General features: G+C 41.5%; 1 protein-coding gene across 3 annotated transcripts; it reads left to right on the forward strand.

Moving 5' to 3' along the window:
- Positions 1-1,422: 1,422 nt before the first annotated feature.
- On the forward strand, positions 1,423-17,474 carry LOC308478056 (uncharacterized protein). Of its 3 annotated transcripts, none has more exons than XM_081007323.1 (12): positions 1,423-1,562; positions 2,604-2,650; positions 2,971-3,135; positions 4,704-4,821; positions 5,773-5,823; positions 7,369-7,446; positions 8,571-8,627; positions 10,217-10,276; positions 11,128-11,192; positions 13,637-13,715; positions 14,961-15,016; positions 17,172-17,474. In XM_081007323.1, the coding sequence occupies exons 1-12, from the start codon at positions 1,548-1,550 to the stop codon at positions 17,386-17,388; spliced, it is 1,008 nt and encodes a 335-aa protein (XP_080863449.1). In that variant the 5' UTR covers positions 1,423-1,547; the 3' UTR covers positions 17,389-17,474. The 3 variants fall into 3 exon arrangements, with proteins under 3 accessions (XP_080863449.1, XP_080863450.1, XP_080863451.1); XM_081007324.1 differs by having other exon boundaries at positions 13,637-13,660; positions 14,965-15,012; XM_081007325.1 differs by having other exon boundaries at positions 14,961-15,012; positions 17,172-17,328.
- Positions 17,475-18,745: the final 1,271 nt, after the last annotated feature.

The following is an 18,745-nucleotide window of genomic DNA, read 5'->3' on the forward strand; positions in this document are numbered from 1 at the left end:
CACATAGAGATTTCTCAGGAGACAGATGAGGTGATCAGGCACTCCCATTTCTTTAAGAACTTGCCATAGTTTGCTGTGGTCGACACAGTCAAAGGCTTTTGCATAGTCAATGAAGCAGAAGTAGATGTCTTTCTGGAACTCTCTAGCTTTCTCCATAATCCAGCGCATGTTTGCAATTTGGTCTTTGGTTCCTCTGCCCCTTCGAAATCCAGCTTGCACTTCTGGGAGTCAGAGGTAGGCAGCCCTTTTTCTGGTGAGGTCCATATTCCCTCAGGTTAATTTCTCAGAGGCTCCATATGAATGATGCACTGGGACCACAGTCAAAAGTGAGCAGTGCATCTCTCTCTCTCTCTCTCTCTCTCTCTCTCTCTCTCTCTCTCCTATTCCCACTTTCCCCATCCTTGCCATCCACAAGAAATTAGGCCAATAGCTATAAGAATGTAGGACATGCTGTTTCCCACACCTGCTACAAATATTAGGCAATACCCTTACTCAAATGTTCCACCACACCACTTTAATAGTCACCTTCACTCTCCAAACTCCAAAGTTCATCTTAGTCAGACAATCAGCACAGCCCCAATTCAATTAAATGAGCCCCCATCTTCAAGCTGAAGTGGTACAAGCCTTATCTGGACTGGGCTATACTGTGTTCAAAATAACTGTTACATTATTTATTCCTAAAATACTGTACACCGCAGATTTTCTCATTCACTTTCTTAGCTATTGCTGATTTCCCCTCTACCCCACCTCAGTTTCTCCAGAAATTCTAGAGGCCGGACATCCAGAATGTTTCCAATGCAACAATGAACCTGAGGGGGAAAATAATTTTCTGGAAATTCCGCTGTATTGGAGCAAAGAGAAAAATGAGGCTCTTTTATGCAAAATTAAGAATGTATTTATACAAACTGAAGTGGAACTGTGTTGCCATCTAGTGGTTTAAAAAGTCACAATGGGATCCTCTGAAATGTAATTTCACCTTGTGAATTAGCTGGGCCCAGGACCTCAGAGAGCTCCTGTACTTTCAAAAATTGTAAACACTGCGGCATTTAACCTCGTGCAATTTTGACCATCAAAGCACAGCAAGAGAGACAGAGAGAGAGAGAGAGAGAGAGAGAGAGAGAGAGAGAGAGAGAAGCTGTACTTGGACAGTTTCCCCTTTTATATGGTTTTGAAACTATTCAATATGTGAATCCATATTATCAGTTACTTCTCAGAGCAATCCTATGAAATAATCCATTGCATATCGATTGACCCTGAAGCTAAGAAAAAGTCGTTTGTCCAATGAGACTGCAACATAGCTAGGATGTGAACATAAATTTTAATTCACCAAACAATTCCTTGCATGTAAGTCTGCATCCAGCACAGAGTGCTTTCTCTTAGGAGACTGCTAAGCCCTTTGTGACATCAGAGGCTGCAGGGACACTACCCAGAGAGAGTCACACAGACACACAGAGCACACAACACAGATAGGCTATGCATGGACTCGGCTAGGCTACAGGGCAAATCAAATTAGACATATCTGAATATATTTCTTGGCAGAGAATGACATGAGTGAAGCAAAGGTAATGTTGATGCTAATGAGCAAGGGTGGGTCTCTGCATGGCTGCTTATAGTTCTGAAGCTCTATAATAACTGTAGTTGTGATGGAGCATGGCACTGTGTGTAACCCACAGGCATTGTTGAAAGTGAGCCCTTTGGGGGAATCATCGCAGCTCAGTGGTGGACTTCTGATTTGCATGCAGAAGGTTCTACGTTGGTGGATTGTGAGAGAGGAAACTCTGCTTTCCTTTCTCAAAGTAGGCTAAGCAGGACCCCTCCAAGAACTGGGTGGTGGTGATGGTTGTTGTGATCAGGGAAGTTTCTGCTTCTTCAACTGCTGCTGTGTGCCACTCTTTGTGTAAAGTGACAGGAAAACCCACCTGGCTGAGAAATGAGACATGCGTTCTCCTTAAAGCTTATGTTGAAGCTATGATAGCAGTCCCTGTAGGTAGACCTCTAAGCTAAGTAAGCTACCATTTAGGGCCTCAGATTAAGAGGAGCCTCGAAATAAAAACAACTGAATTTCAGATTTACATAACTGGTTACAAAATACAGTGGTACCTCATGTTACATACTTAATCCGTTCCGGAGGTCCATCAGTAACAGGAAACCACTCGTAACATGAGGCGCACTTTCTCTAATGGCACCTCCCACTGCTGTCGTGCCACCGGAGAGTGATTTCGGTTCGCATCTTGGGGCAAAGGTCACAGCAAGGGGCATCTACTTCCAGGTTAGCAGAGCGCGTAACCCGCAGCATTCGTAAGGGGGACGGTAGATAACACGAGGTACCACTGTAAAGAAAATGAGAAAATCAAGATTCTGTAACTGACATTTTCATTCTGTTAATGACAAAAATAATGTGCAAGGCATATTGTGGCTCTTTTGGAGGCTCATGGTAACAAACTACTGAGGTCATCTGAAAAAAGATTGAACTGAAAAATATCAACAGTGAACTCTGGACAACAATGCTACAAGAAAAACTGTCTGCACTAAGCATTATGTGCAATTATTTTGCTTCTGGAAGTTAAACAAAAATTCTAAAAGAATGTCATTTCTGCCAGCAGATTTCTGAAGCCTTTACAGCTGTCAACATAGGAACCAAAAATGCCAGGTAAGTGTTCTTAAGTTAAGAGAAGTGGGGTCAACCGGGAAGGGAGCATGAAACAGGGTAGCAACTTACACATCACCCAAAAAAGAGGAGTATTTGTATACATCTGCATGTGTTAAGTTAATGGTCAGAATTCAACATCTGGAGATTCTCCAGACACACTGACCCATGCTGAGCCAATTTCAAGGGTGTGCAAGAAGCCCTGCTGCACAAATGGAAATCCTTCTTTAGGTCTTCCACTTTAACTTGAAAACATTTTCTTCTTAGATCCCAAGTTTGCAATAACTAAGGTACTGCATATTATCTTTTAATATCCCAACTAGGGACAGTTGGATAGCAGCAAAAGGAGCCTCCATCTTCCAGTCCAGGCATACAAATATATGGTTGAGAGAACAAATTAACTGCCTCATTACGGAAGGGAACAACATCAAGGCAAATATTTTGGATTTGCAAGGAGCTATGAAGAACATGAAAGCTGAGCTCAAAAGGCACGTGTCAATAATCAATGTGGTGTTGAGCGAATGTCTGATTCCAGCTTGGGAACAATTATTTTTCAGAAGGTTTGAACCTTACCAAGTTTTCCCTGAAAACTTCACAAAAATCAGTTGCATGCTATAAAACCAGTGATGTGATGAGGGCAATTGTGATGGTTGGTGGTGTTTTCTCCTGGTTAACCAGGTGGTGGACCCTCCTCCACCTGTCATACACATCTGGACTGGTGGGAAAGAGCTGCCCTCCCAACATTGATATCATTGTAGTGAGAGAGCCCAATGGTCCACTCCAGTGGGAAATGTCACACTTGAGCATCTTGCCCCATCATCCCCATTGGGAAAAGATGCTCTTGCATCATTTCTTGATGCAGGTTGCAGGAGCAACCCTTCTCTGGTGGCCTCTATGTACTCCCTCTTTCCCTGTATGAGGCTTTTATTTTCCTTGGAGGAGGGGAATGAGATAGCAGGTACTAAACACTCAAGGGGGACACATGCTTTGGAGGGCAAGCATTTTGGTTCTCGCCCAACACTGCCTGCTTTTGAAAAGTGTCTGGGAGCTTCATTTGGTGCAAATACAGCTGCAGGAGCTAGAATGTTGACACGATTCCAGTTCTCAGTTCATGTTGATGGTTGGAGGTAGTTAGGCTTCTGAATACCAATTGCTGGAAACTGTGGGAGGGGAAAGGGCTCTTGTGCCCATGTCCTACTTGCAGGTTTCCCACAGGCATCTAGTTGGCCACTGGATGCTGGACTAGATGGGTCATCTGCCTGATATTCTGTTCTTATTTGCCCTATACCACTTCATTGGCTCTGGATTTGTTTCCAGGGACAATTCAAAAGGTTGGCTTTGACCATAAAAGCCCTAAATGTTCTTGTTGTTCTTGCTATTTATTTGATACCTTACCTACCTTTCACTGTAAGGTCCTACGGTGGATTATATTAATTTAAAAATACAATATGAAAATCCATTTCAAACAAATTACAGTCAAAGGAATGTGAGGTGGGCTTTTGCACTAGCATTATCTGAAGGATAATAATCCCCCCCCCCATGGCTTTCCCCCATGTGACCCAATCTTCATGTTCTGACTGTCTAGTGAAGAGCTGCTCTATGCCCTACCCTGAGCTGATGGCAATATGGCAGGTGAGAGAGGGCCTTCTCAGTGGTGGCACCTGGGCTTTGGAGCCCCCTGACCTGGGAGAGTTGGATGATGTCCCTTCCCATTTCTGCCTTTCCTGGAGAAGCAAAACTGGTGCTGTTGCTCAGATGAGCAACTGATTAAAGCACTCTCTAGAATAAACTTAACTCTTCGTTTCCCCTGCACTTAAATATTTTTGGATGGTGTAACATTGTTGCTATTTTAAATGTTATTCTTATTTAAGTAATTTGTATACTTCTTTATTCATCAGTGGTTTACTGTGATAGTTAGCTGCCTTGATGGTCTTGTTTGGGGCAGAATGGGGGGTACAAGTCTTTGAATTATTATTATTATTATTATTATTATTATTACTATTATTATTATTATTATTATCAACACTACCATCATCCTTACCTCAACCATATACAGGATAAAGCAAGCTGAAGAGAAAATAACCTATTTAGAAACAGAGATTGAAGCCACAAAGAAAAATCAGGAAGAAGAGACTGTAACAGCATCTTTAGAGGAGCAGTATCTTAAAAAGCTGGTAGGCAAAAGAAATCTTCCTGATCAGAGTTTAAAGAGCGTGTGTGTGTGTGTGTGTGTGTGTGTGCATGCGCGTGCACACACACACACACACACACACACACTGCATGTCATCATTAAAACAACAAAACCCAAAGATTTGTTGGCTAGGTGAACACTGTCTGGTGATATTATTCCATAATCATTTTTTTAAAAGAACAACTGTATTGGTTTTGGACATTTACTAGTGTGGTATTTTCCGTGGAGTCAATAGCCTCCATCAACAGCCTTCACCAAGCTGATGACTTTCAGATGTTATAGACTACAAGTCATACTTCCGTGTGGCTTTGGGGTGTTGTAATCCAAAACATCTGTAAGGCACCACCTTGGTCAAGGCTGTCCTACCATGTAGGTGGCAAACCAAAAGCTTGTGTATTTCTATAGCATGAATACTTCAGTTAATATAGATTCCATTCTGTAGGCCTCACCAGGTATAGACCTATTTGTATTCATCATTTCATCTGCTGTGCAAAGAATAACTTACACAAATCTGAGGGAGAGCCTTGTGAATGGGAGGCTCATTGCCTACAAATAAAGGAGATTGCAAAAGCAATCGCCTGGAGGCTTTCCATATTGCCATCTGTGGACAGCTATTTATCATGCGGTTCCTCTGGTGTTTCCCCACACCACTACAAAACAGGAAAGAGGGAGGACTGCAGCAGAAGACACTTGCTGTTGTTATGGCATCTGCCTGGACTAGCACAGCACAGGAAACTCATTTTGCATCAGCCCAATCAAATTCAGCAGTCCTAGAACTTAGAATTGGAGAGTTGGGACTTTGAGTTGTGTGTGACACTTTCCTGAGGGTTTTCTTTAATTTGTAATGAATTGTTGCATCCCTTCAGCTGCAGCCCAAAGAGTCGGGTATATATCAATCTTTGCAACTAACTGTGGCAATTTCTTACCCTCACAGGAGAAGGATAATGAAAATTTACACTTGAGGATCTTCATGCTTTCTGAGAAGGTACACCAATAATCAGATAGGTTTCCTCTGAATTCCATATGTGCACCATATCCTATCTTTCCCCATGTTTGTGAATGTGCTGCAAGTGTATAATTCACAATCACCTCATCAATGTCAAGCCACTGAAAGTGAGTCGAGAGATGGAAAAAATAAACACTGGTTGAGTAGTGGGCTGGATTTCTGATGAAGTATTCACACCTGTAGTGGTTGGGTGGGGGCGGTGATGCTCACCTGATCTGTCACTAGCATTGCTGAGCTTCCTGGAAGGGAGATGGGCAAGGCAGTGCAGAGGCTGGCACGGTGCAAATGCACCAGAAGGAACACTGGGTGTGTTTGTGCCATGCTGGTGTGTTTACACCATACTGCCTTTCTGCCCCTCGCCAGCCTGGTAAGCACAGTGAAATTGGTGGCAGGAGGTCAGCTAAATGACGCTGCTTCTCCCCACTGACCACTACTGATTTGCACAATTGCTATTGTCAGCTCTGCATGGGCCCACCCAATCCACATTCTCAACATGCCAGTTTGGGTGCATGAACCAGTCTTCGTGTTATGCTGGTCCTGAATAACTGCATCAGATTTCCACTCTGAAATGAAATGGAAATGGAAATTGACACTGTTGCATTAGTGTTCGTTCAGTCATGTCAAAAGAATCACTTTTTTTAAAAAAAGTAATGTAATACATCTATTATCTTCCTGGTGCTCATCTTTCTTTGTTGTATGCCTGTGTTGGCAGCACCAAAGCCTTTTTAAAGTAGGCATGAAACAGCATGCATATCTGAATATCTACATTGTATGCTCACTTGTTGTAGAAGTCAATGTTATGCTTGAAGCTCTAGCCTTTGACAGACCGCAGTCCTTTTCACTGCATAGCTTTGCAGTTACTCTTTAATTTCTACTGGAATAAATATTAGTGTTATTTGATAGACATTGTTCCACTCAGTCATTCTGAAATGGATGTCTAAAGCAAAGCCAAAAATGACAAAGCATATCCATGATGGTGATTTCCCATTGCTTTTGTTTTGCTTACAAGCACCCCCACTGGGACTTAGGGACACAGGGACACAGGACACTGCCTTGCACCAAATCTGATCTTTGGCCAACCTAACTTAGTATTGCCTTCCGTGATGTCCACAGCTCTCCAGGATTCCAGGCAGAGGCCTCTCCCAGCCTTACCTGGTGATGCCAAGGATTGAACATGGGCCATTCCACAAGCAAACCAGACTCCACCATTGAGCAACTGCCCTTACCTGACTTCCTGGAAGTTGATAGATGTGGCCTAAGTGAGGGGGTTTTACATGTTCCTCCCATGACATTGCCCCACTGAAACTCCTTCCTCCCCATCTTGAAGCTCCTCTTAACTAACTGAGAGAAAAGACCACTAATTAGTGAAAGGAAGGAAGGTCCTTTATTCGGATCACCAGGGTCATCTCTGATTTGCCTTCTAAACACTGAGGTTGTAACAGAATAGCAAAGAAGGTTTGGGCTGGCCAGTGCATATTGGTGAGACTGAATCTGAATATTTGTGTGTTTTGTGCCCCAAACCAGAGCTCAGCGTTGACTGCATCGATGAAGATCAACCAGCAGAGTTACCTGCAGCTCTGCTGCCATGTCAACAAACTAAAAGTGAGTAAGATTATAGAACCACAATAATAAAGTAAGGTTGGAGGAGGAAGGTTAAAAGAAGTGCCCACTGAAATTAATACAAAATACATGGGGGACAATACATGGGCAATTGAGAAAAGGAGATAGCAGTATTTGTGGCATATATACGGGGGAAATGAGAAGATTTCACACATCCCTGTTTTGTTCACCTCCACATTTCCTGTTTATGTGGAACTCCAAACAGATGAAGTTCTTTTGCTGCACTATGCTAAAGTCTTCTGGCTCTGCACGCTAACAGCTGGGTATGACAGATACAGGGGGGCCTGTTGAAAAAGATGGCAGTCCAAAATATCATCAGGTCATTTTCATTTTGTGCCATTGGGGATTTGGAAGATTTTGAGGATGCAATCCAAACCTCTCCCCTCAACCACAGGGCTGTGAGACCACAGCCACATATGCACCTCTGTGGTTCATGGTGGCCAAGTTGGAAGGTGGTGTGTATGTGTAGAAGATCACTGGGCAGCCTAGAGCTGTCACAAAGATGAGGCCCAGATTGGGTCCAATGCCATTGTGTGATGGTAGCGAGACTGGCTTCGAATCCAAAAGATCCCATGCCTGCACAGCCCTTCTCCACCCCACTTTGGGGCTTTTGCTGGTTACTACTAATGAGAATTCCATTGACTTCACTGCTATCTAGCAGGTGGAAGTGCTGCACCAGTGGAGTGACTCTTGTGTCACTCCGTCGTCATCAGCTGGTGGAAGTCCAGCTTAGCCTGCAGAGCTGGGCATAGAGACACCTCTACCCTACCCAACCTCAGTAGGACATAAAGAGGGTTTGGATGGCTCTGTTAGTGTCCATCAGCTTTTTAGTTCAACGTGAATACTTTAAAATGACTTCATCTAAAGTAAAGATATATAAATGTGTATACTTTGCTATATATTGGCACTCACATGGATTTCCGATGAGAGGCACAATCAGTTGAGAAGGTCTCCAGTACAAGCAACATTGACATGTTCTCTTGGAAGGCGACCATTTCCTTTCACTGAGGATTGAATCTCTTGGCCAGAGTGGAAAATAGAAGTCTTACTTGTGTTTGCTTCAGAGATGTTGCCAACTGAAAATTTATATATTTATTTTTAATTAGAGAGAGCTCCAGGAATGCAAACTGACCTGCGGTGAGGAGGATGAAGTTTTTACAAAGGTAAACTTAATTATCATATACATAGGAGACAGCTGAGCCAAAGTTAAGCAGTTCTGGGTTCCGTTGCTTTGGGCTAACCCTCCCATTGAAATCAATTAGGCTGTAACATACACAATTTTGCCCGTGGGTTTATTTATTATTTATTTTCCTACATTCCACCTCTCCTCCAAGGAGTCCAAGGTGCATTTTTCCCTCCCCATATTATCTGCATAACTGTTACAGTTGCTACAAATGGAATCCCTGATCTGAACTCATGTGCAAAGTAGAAAAATGTTTCAAAGCTTCACTGGAAACAGTTTTAAAATGGTTACAGATAAACAATATAAGATATAAAATAATACCTCAAGGACCGCTTTTCCCCATATGAACTGACCTGAACCCTGTGATTATCATCTGATTATCATTCTATGTCCTTTTAAATGTGTTTATGGGAGGGGAGTTTTTTGGTGTGTGTTTTTGTTTTTATTATGTATTTTGTGCTCTCATTTTGTATTTTTATGTTGTGAACCACCCTGAGATCTTTGGATGAGGGGCGGTAAACAAATTAAATAAGTAAATAATAAAATAAGTAAAACGTTGCTGTTTAACAGCGAGCAATGCAATCCCATCTTCTTTTTAGTCCTTAATACTGTTTGATATACTTTCCTCTATCTGGTCCCAGAGTGAGATCCAAAGTAACTTGCTTCTTCATCACTGCAGAGCTTAGCCGCTGCTGTGGCTGCTGTCTCCATCAGTGGACTAAGACACTGAGTTTTCATGTTTCATCTTCCTGCTGTGAGAGCTCTCTGCTTGGCTTTCCAGTGATGAGTCATCAGTTAGCATAAAGGCTGAACGGAAAACATCCAACCTTTTCTGGCACATTTGCCAGAGTGAAACCTTTTCCCTAATGCAGACTTCTCTACTTTGCAAATGCAAATTTTAAATTAGTTTTTCAAACTTCAGTGCATACCAACATTACTTTTTATGCAAATTAAACTTATCTTTAGCGATAACAATCCTGTGATGTAGGTTAGGTTGAGAGACAGTGCATGTCCCAATTACACCCAGTAAGCTTGATGGCTGGATTGGGATTTGACCCCTCATCTCTCAGCACTCTCTAACCACTGCACTAAACTGGCTGAAGCCGCTTCATCCCAAAGAAGAAATACCCATCACTTCCTTCTCCTATCTTCAGCTGATTAAAAACTATTTGACTTTTAGAAGACATCTGAAGGCAGGCCTGTTTAGGGAAGTTTTCAATGTCTGATGTTTTATTGTGCTTTCAATATTCTGTTGGGAGCTGCCCGGGGCGGGGGTAGTAGGCAATGGAAGGTTGACATTAATCAGGCCCTCTTTCTTGTTCAATGCTCAATCCCAAATCCCAAGGCTTTCAAACTAAAAGATAAGAGGGCCAGATTGATTTTCAAGGTGAGCACCAGGCTGCTTGGCCGTGCCTAGTGGTGTCTGATCTATCCCTTGAATATTGATGAAACACCTGGAATTGGTATGATCATACTAGGCAAAAATTGTAAGTGTTCTGACTAAAAACCCAAGGCAAGAAGCATTACAAGGATGGGGCAAAAGAAAAAAGGCATGTTCTTCTTTTCCAGATGAAACACCAAATCTGGGAACTGGAAGAGTATATACAAGAATACAAAGTGAAAATACAGGTATCTGTGTGAAATGCTTAACCATTGATGAACTGAATAAGGAAAGCAATAGCTGCCTAATTTAGGTTGCAGCACTAAACACACTTACCAGGGAGTAACCACAACTGAGCATGGTGGGACTTACTTTTGAGTAGGAGTGCAGGAAAAAATTGATTCAGTGTGTGTTTAAAGCTGAATCTATCACACTCACACTTTCCAAAACAACACGCAAACCAAAACACAATTATCTTTTGAAATTTACACTTATTCAAATTTTGCAATGCAATTCTCCAGCCAATGTTTACAAAAATGCATATATTTAGGGGAAGTGTGAATAAAATATATTAGTGAAAATAGCATACAAAAATGCATCATATTCAGGAATATTGCTTGCAATAATGTGTACACTGATGAAAGCTACATGGAACAATGTGTTGTTAGGAGAAATTCACACTAAAATGCTGATAATTTTTCATGAGAATTTTCTTTTCTTAAAAAAATTACAATTACTGTAAATTGTGGAGAACTGAATTTTATAGTTGAAAAATGGGCAACTGAGAGAACTGAAATGGACACATCTACCCCTACTTATGAGTAAACATGCATCGGAAAGTACTGCTTTGTTTGGTAATTATGAATATTTGGATTTGGTATTTCCCCATTGGTTGTTGGGGAGGAGAGGCCATAAAATGTCAAAGCAAGGAGTGCATAACAAAGCAGATGCATAACATCTGGAGGGCAGCACACCAGCTACCCATGGAATGTATACAAAATTGTTCTAGGTCTTGATCTGTGGGGATTATCAGAGATCTCTGGGGGGAGGAAGAAGAAACAGAAACTTGAAGGGGACTTGCTGATTATTTTGTTTTCAGGTTCTTCAGGACAGAGAGAAAAGCCTGCAGGATGAGCTGTCAGCTGTTGCGAAAGACAAGGTTCGGTAAGACTCCTCTATGAGTCCAATCCTTTCTGCAACCAGTGTCAGTCCTTGAAGCATGTCAGATGAATCAAAGTCATGGTAATTCTTCTAGTGAAGAGCACAGCTTTCAGCTGTAACATATGTAATACTACTGAGCCAAAGAGACAGCAAGGAATAGCTGAGGTTATTTTATGACTGCGAGTGGTCAAGGAAACAGCAGATTCATATCATTTTCCTGAGCTATATTTGATGAGGCTGTGCCAGGGGTTGACCCAGAAGGTGCAGTCTACTATCCAAGGTATAAATGCTGATGGAAGTGAACCTTTGCAAAATTCAAAACCAATTTACTGGACCAAAGGCCAGTAAACTCATCACTCTGTTTTTATCTGGATCCATAGTTCACTCTTCACCAAATATGTTTCAAACCCCACCTTTCAAGTTTTAATCACTCTGGCTGGCCTGCTCATTCATGAATTGCTTATGCCACCTATGTAATTTCACACATACACATCACATGGTCTGGACTTAAACTGCATTGGGCTAGGCTATGACCTCAATGTAATTATCTCTGGCCAGGCACTCTGTTCTTCTGTAACCCTGCTTTTCCCTGGCCATGGACTCGTTTATTTTATGTATCTCTGTCCCTCAAAAGACAACAGAATTACCACAAGTGCTCCTCAAGACTGTCCCTCTATCACACTACTTTTTCCACTTGCAATAGTGTACAGTGGTACCTCTAGTTACAAGCTTAATTCGTTCTGAAGGTCCGTTCTTAACCTGAAACTGTTTTTAACTAGAAGCATGCTTTCACTAATCTTGCTGCCGCTGCACCCCCGGCACACGATTTCCGTTCTCATCCTGGGGCAAAGTTCTCAACTCAAGGTAACTCTTCTAGGTTAGCAGAGTTTGTAACCTGAGGCATTCATAACCTGAGGCGTTTGTAACTCGAGGTACCACTGTACATCTCAGGAAAATGCCGGCAGTTTGCTTTGTGCTGATGAAACAGAATGACATCATAGGACTAACTAGAAGAGACTGCTCCTCCTTTTGTAAAAGGAAACTATATGGCTCCACAGACAGACTGTTTATGGGCCATCTTTGTGGTAATGCAAGTGCTCTCAAAACTATTCCAATTTCCTCTTTCTTATTCTCCAGACATCCTGGCTACCTTTTAGCCATCTGGCTCTTCAGAGTTCAGTTCAGTTCAGTTCAGAACAGTCAGTAATTGATTTTATGTATGATGAAATGGCTGCTTGAAAGCTTGATTCACTGTCAACCATGATCTGGGAAATAAATTCATAAATTAAAGGGATTCCTCATTTTCAGAAGCATTTATTATGCACTTCCACATTGGTCCTCATAGTCAAAGGGAATTGCTTCATAAAGAACACACAGAGAATCTACATTGTAACTGAAAGAGCATTAACTTATTAGGAGTTAAATTGAAAGTGTTTTACTTTGCATCCTAAACTATTATGCATGCACTTAGCCACTAGCATTGCAAGAGAAACCTTTTTAATCTTCTTTTTCCTTCAGTGATTTGATGTTGGGCCAGATATTGAGCTTGAACTCCAATACCACAAACACCATATATTTGTCTGCCTTGGGAGGAGGGGAACAATCTTTTAGTTCTAATTCATAGTCATTAAAGGGAGTTTTATCATCATGTACATATGTACTGAAAAAGGTGGGGCAATCTATCCTTTGCCACATTTTAACCATTATAACCAAACCATCCTGTTAATGTGGATGTGTTATGCTTACAATGTGATCTTCAGTCATTCTTGGATTTTGGCACATCCGGGCTCTGCATGTATCATGTGTAGTATGCTATGTCAAAATAACTTCAGGATCAATCCATTTCTAGTCAGTTTCACACGTGTTTATTCATAAACCCATTCCATCAATGTTTCCACATTAATCTCCTAATTCCTTTCAAAATAAAAGCCATACTGAATGCAAATACAGAAGTGTACATAAATTCATATTTTATCACAAAACAATATTCAAGCACGTACAGTATTTTATTTCAATGTAAAATATGTATTTCCAAACCTATTTTATCCTAAAATATACATATTGGTACATTATTGGAGTGAATAACTGTATAGTAAAATCGGGTGAAATCTGAAATATAATTATGTTCTGATCTCTGCATTAGTCCCCAAGGAGCAAAGGAGGTCACTTCACTTAAAATTGTGGATGAATTGAAAATCTCCTACATCCATATGTCATATATTACATGGTTCTATCATGAAATGTTGGTTAGAAGGCTGCCAGCTCCCTCGGGGAGAGCCAGAATCTGGCTTATCCACGTGCCTTACAACATTTTCTTCTTCAAGGAACCAGAGGAAATTGTGCATTGCCCTGTTTGGGACTGCAAAGAGGACATTCCTGTAATTCAGAGAGACAGAATAGCTGCTACAAAATCTGCTAATGATCCAACCTTTTTTCAATTATTTCAGACATCAGAGCAAGTTGCCAGGCAAGTTTTTGAACCTTCACCCAAAGAGCTTGATGTATGAATTGGCCAGGGCTGAACTGGTCAGTAATCTTGATTTACCCAATAAAGAGAAAGCTATCTGGTCAGTCTTGTGAGCATGAATTTTAGTTCATCGGTCAATAAACAGGAAGGTTTTGATTTTATGCTATACATAAAGTTGACACAGTTATTGCAGCTGAACCCTGCAGGGTCAGGCCAGCAGCGTTGGCGGCTTGGTTGCCCCTGGTGTTTGGATGTGAAGGTAGAGGGAATGCTATTTAACAGCTTCTGAAAGGAAGGAAACGTGTGTTGCATGCTATGTGGCCAATGAATGCATCATAAGCTCACATTCTACATCACTGATGCTTTGTAGTAGTTCTCTTCTTAGAAAGCCAAGAGGAATGCACTGTCCTACAAGTTCTGGCTTATCAGCCTGATCTTACGATCTCTGCAGTGGCAGCAAAGTGCTGAATCTGGTACAAGAGCTTAGCACTACTCCAAAGGAATGTTTTGTCATTTTGCTGTTAGTTTGTGACTCAATTTCAGCCTCTGTGCTGTGTTTCAATAACCCCCCTCCCAAACATAGGTGTGGCACTTTTGCTGTTTTACTAGCCTACTGGTTATATACCTTCAGCATTTGAGGCAGCATGCCTCTGAATGCCAGTGGCTGAGAAATAACAGTGGTAAGGAATCTCACTGGCCACTTTAGGAAACACAGTGCTGAACTAAATAGGCCTTTAGGTTGATTCAGAAAGGGCTATTCTTATTATATATTGCTCATCACAAGCGGTTAAAATAGCCATAGGTGCTGTTCTAACTGCTGTAGTGCAAACTTGGGCTTGCCTCACAACAGCTGGCATGGTGGGAGAAGTTTGTGGTTTTAATTTGGCGGCATGGCTATTCTGGCAACTGATAAATTGCATGGCTAGCCAGTTCCATTTTCCTCACTTCACTTTGGAGAGTCACACAATTTAGAACCTTAAAACTCCCAGTAATGAACTGCTTTGAGTTCCTTTTACAGATAGGTAGCCGTGTTGGTCTGCCATAGTCAAAATAAAAAAAATCCTTCCAGTAGCACCTTTAAGACCAACTAAGTTAGTTTCAGTGTATCTGAAGAAGTGTGCTTCTGTTTCAGTGTATCTGAAGAAGTGTGCTTGCACACGAAAGCTCATACCAAGAACTAACTTAGTTGGTCTTAAAGGTGCTACTGGAAGGATTTTTTTTATTTTGAGTTCCTTGTTCATTTACTACTACAAGCATATGTGTGATGGAGGGGTAACTTTTTCCAACTATCTTTTTAACTACAGGAAGAAAAAATGCGAAGAGAAGAGAAATTTGTGAAGAAACAGCTTTGTGGTGGTAGGTTAGTGAAGAAAATGTTTACTATTTGTCACCACCTTCTCACTTTTTAAAAACACTCACCCATAAATGTATAACAATGCAGACATTTGCAGCAATAGCCTCTGGCTTGTATTTCATATAGTCATATTACTTTGGGAAATGGGAGTTTGTCCCCATTATTTATGGTGAGACTGTGTGAGACTTCTGCTTGGATTTTCATAACTCTATGATTAACTGGTTATGGTACCAAATTCCATAAAATAACCAGAATCCAGAGGTGGGTTTTACCTTTCATCCATGGCAGTACTGCCTGTTCCAAACAATGCTGGGACTTAACAAACCCAGCAAGATTCTGTTACAGGTTTGGAAACCTTCATTAACCACAAAACTGTGAAAGTACCACTGGCAAAAGGGAATAAGAGAAGAAGAAACTCCAGATGCTAAACAGAGGGCATTGAAAAGTACATATGAATGCAGACAATGCAAATAAATAACAATGACTTCCTTCCACCCATCAAGATATGTGGAAGAAGTACTGATGTGTGTTTTTTCCAATGGTTGTCTAATATTGAAACTGTCCATTTTCTGATGTGGAGTGATTAATGTTAGAATTCCTGCTCCATGATTACAGTCATGGGATTGTTGTCTATCACATGATGGTGTATGTTTTGACTCCACAGAGTGGGAAGTGATGGAGACAGGATGTTTGTGTTACTGTGTTCCGTAAAGTGGGACTATTGTCCTTTGTGCTTTTTCTCTTTGCTGTCTGATGCTTGAGAGAGAGGGAGCCATGTTGCAGTGCTCCATGTGTGTTTATATGTAAATAAAGTAGATTAACCAAAATGCTGAGTTGCTGAGGTCTGTTACGCAAGCTGCAAAGACTCTGCAGATCCCTAAGTGTGCCGGTGTCTGTTGGCATCGGTTGCTGTGATGTTCGGGTTGAAGAAAGCTTTTGAAGCTCCCAAATGAATGACCAGGAGGGAGAGAACATGCCAGCTGGGCATGTGTCTCTACCAGGGTCCTACTCAAGTGTAGGATGAGCTCCTGACAATTAATAGGTATAACAAATGAGCAAGGTACATGGAAGGTATTATTAGGTGTGACCAGCCCTGTCCACCTGGTATTCCCAGGCATGCTACTTAGCATCTTCTACAAATCAGGCCCATTCAAGGTAAAAAGAAAGACACTGTCAAACTAGGAGATGTGTACAAGCAAACATGTAACTGGGCATGGAGGGTACAGGGATGGGTGAAGCAGCAAAGCATATTGTTCATAATCTCTGAAGCATGTTCTGAAGTACTTAACAATTATCATCTCCAACTTCCAGTGAAGAAGGCTAGGGTGAGGAATACTGACTTGCTCTAAAGTGGCCTCCCAATTTTTCTCACAGGCCCATATAAGTTCAGCACAAACAGTTGTGCCTGGTGAGCATTTAAGGTCCCCAACCCTAATCTGCAGGTTGCCATGTGATTGGATTTTATTCTGATCCTGATGTGATTTGAGGATGTATTTTAATTGATTGTCTGATTTTATGTTAATGTGTTATACATTTGATGTTAGCTGCTCTGAGCCCGGCTTCAGCTGGGGAGGGCGGGATATAAATAAAATTTATTATTATTATTATTATTATTATTATTATTATTATTATTATTTCAAATAACTTTATTATTGCAGGGATTTGAACATGATTCTGCCACATTCAAATCAAACATACTAGCCATGGAACCATACAGATAGGAAGGAATCGAATGGTCCATTGCCATGTTCATCTTAGGCTATTGTGGTATTAGATGTTTAAATAATGGTGTTTGTGTTACATTTTCCTCATCTGTAATTGGAATGCAATGTCAGCCTTGATTGGCTTGAATGTATCTTCATTTTCAGCCAAAATGGATTTCTTCCAGTTAAACGCATTACAAAACCAACAATCATAATGTGCTCAGATAATACGAAAGGGCCCCACAGTGGTGCTTTTAGTGTCACTTGCTAAAAACCCTTGGAGTCAATTCTCCTTCATTAAAAGCCCAAAGTTCTCTCTGCTTTGAGTGACAACCTTTTGGAACCTGCTTATGTGCTCATTTTGCCCCATCAACAGATTGTCACTTGGGACCAAGAGAGGACAATGTCACCCTGCCTTGTCTTTATAAACTGCAGGCCTCTCTTTTCTTATTTCACAGGACAAAGATCACCTGGGTCTTGATAGGCTTGTGGCACTTTGCTGGTGTCCTGCTGGTGATTGTCTTGACCATCCTGCTAGTCACCGTCTTCATCCTCACTGCCTGCCTTTCCAATCACACAGTGACAGAGGCATATCAGCGGCCTGTGTGGCAGTTCCTGGACTATTACATCCAACCATATATGCAACTCTACAGCACCGGCATCTTACCAAAGTGACCTCAGGATTGGAAGAAGCTGCCGACTAGAGAGAGCCTGTCATTATAATGTATCTCAGAGTGTGGATAAAGCTCATAACCTATCAAGGTTCTCTGGTGTGTAATGATTTGGGAGTGTAATTACACACACACACACACACACACACTGTACCTTACCCATCACTGGAGGCATGCTCAGTTTGTGATATGCCAAGCCAAATACAGCACAATACCCATGTAAGGGCAGGCTGTCCTGGGCGCTATAAACATCCTGGTTTTACTTCCTGTCTGGAGTATAAAAACAGAGGCAGATTAAGCACAGCACATGCAATGTTATAAATTGTATAGGTATGCATTAACAAACTACATACAATCTTCACTGGAGATCTTAGCATGCATTGTGCCAATGTGCTGTCCCATGTTTCCTCCTGCCCTTCTATTTATCTCTGTGTATAGGACAATAATGTGCTTGGTGTCAATTTATCCTTCTGTCTTTTTCTTAGCCAGAGTTGGGGAGAATCAATCTGCTTCTTTTCTTGATAATGTAGAGAGGTTCACATTACAAACATGTTATGGGGAATAATGGTGCCCCATCTATGCCGCACCTCTTAATACAATATTTGTAACATATAATATTAACTGAACTATTGTTGCATAATCCCTGTGCCATTATTATTTATCCATTAGGTGTAAAACTTCTAGATATCATATCATAGTATATGTTTGCCCTGTTATGCTTGGCTGCATTAAGAAGTCCTACATCCTTTAGGTGTTTTTTTACAACAGGATCTGTTTCATGTTGAAAGCAAACATGGAAATATTCTACAACACATGATGTTTTAGCCAGCTCTCTTCCAGAAAACACCCACTACCTACCTATACAGTGGCCAACATCTGAATAAAACCAGATTTATTTAGCTTCAGTCAGGTCCCGATATTGGAGCATCCTGGATAGTGCAAGGTTGCCAACTTTACTAGTTTGGCCAGTAAACTGTTCTGTCAGATAAACAGCACTGGGTTCAGAGAAGCCAGTAAACTTCAGATTCTGACAGGCAGCACACATGATCCAGCAGCTTCTGTCAGATTTCACCCATAAGTCATGTCACCAAGATTTGCTCTGGCTCTAGCCCCGATCCACCCCATTCATCTTGGCTTTGCTCCTAAAATGGCTCTGCTCCTCAGTGGTGTGCAGTGATATTTTTAAATAGAGGGACAGTTAGGGCCAGAGACTCCAACTTGCAAATGCGATGGGGGCAGTCTGTCAACGTTGCATGTGTGAGCATTGCACCTCCCTCTCTAAGCTGGACAGAAGCTTCCTTGGCTTTGGGAAGGAGGTGCCCCATACTTTAATACTCTAATTTACCAGGAACATTTTGGGA

Source organism: Podarcis pityusensis, assembly GCF_964106645.2.
Source record: "Podarcis pityusensis genome assembly, chromosome: 5".
In the NCBI taxonomy this organism is placed as follows: Eukaryota; Metazoa; Chordata; class Lepidosauria; order Squamata; family Lacertidae; genus Podarcis; species Podarcis pityusensis.

Bases quoted from the DNA above. Each gene is read 5' to 3' on its own strand.
- LOC308478056 (XM_081007323.1), top strand. The intron at 2,651-2,970 runs GTAAGTGTTCTT...TATCCCAACTAG, and splicing joins ATAGGAACCAAAAATGCCAG to GGACAGTTGGATAGCAGCAA. The intron at 8,628-10,216 runs GTAAACTTAATT...CTTCTTTTCCAG, and splicing joins AGGATGAAGTTTTTACAAAG to ATGAAACACCAAATCTGGGA.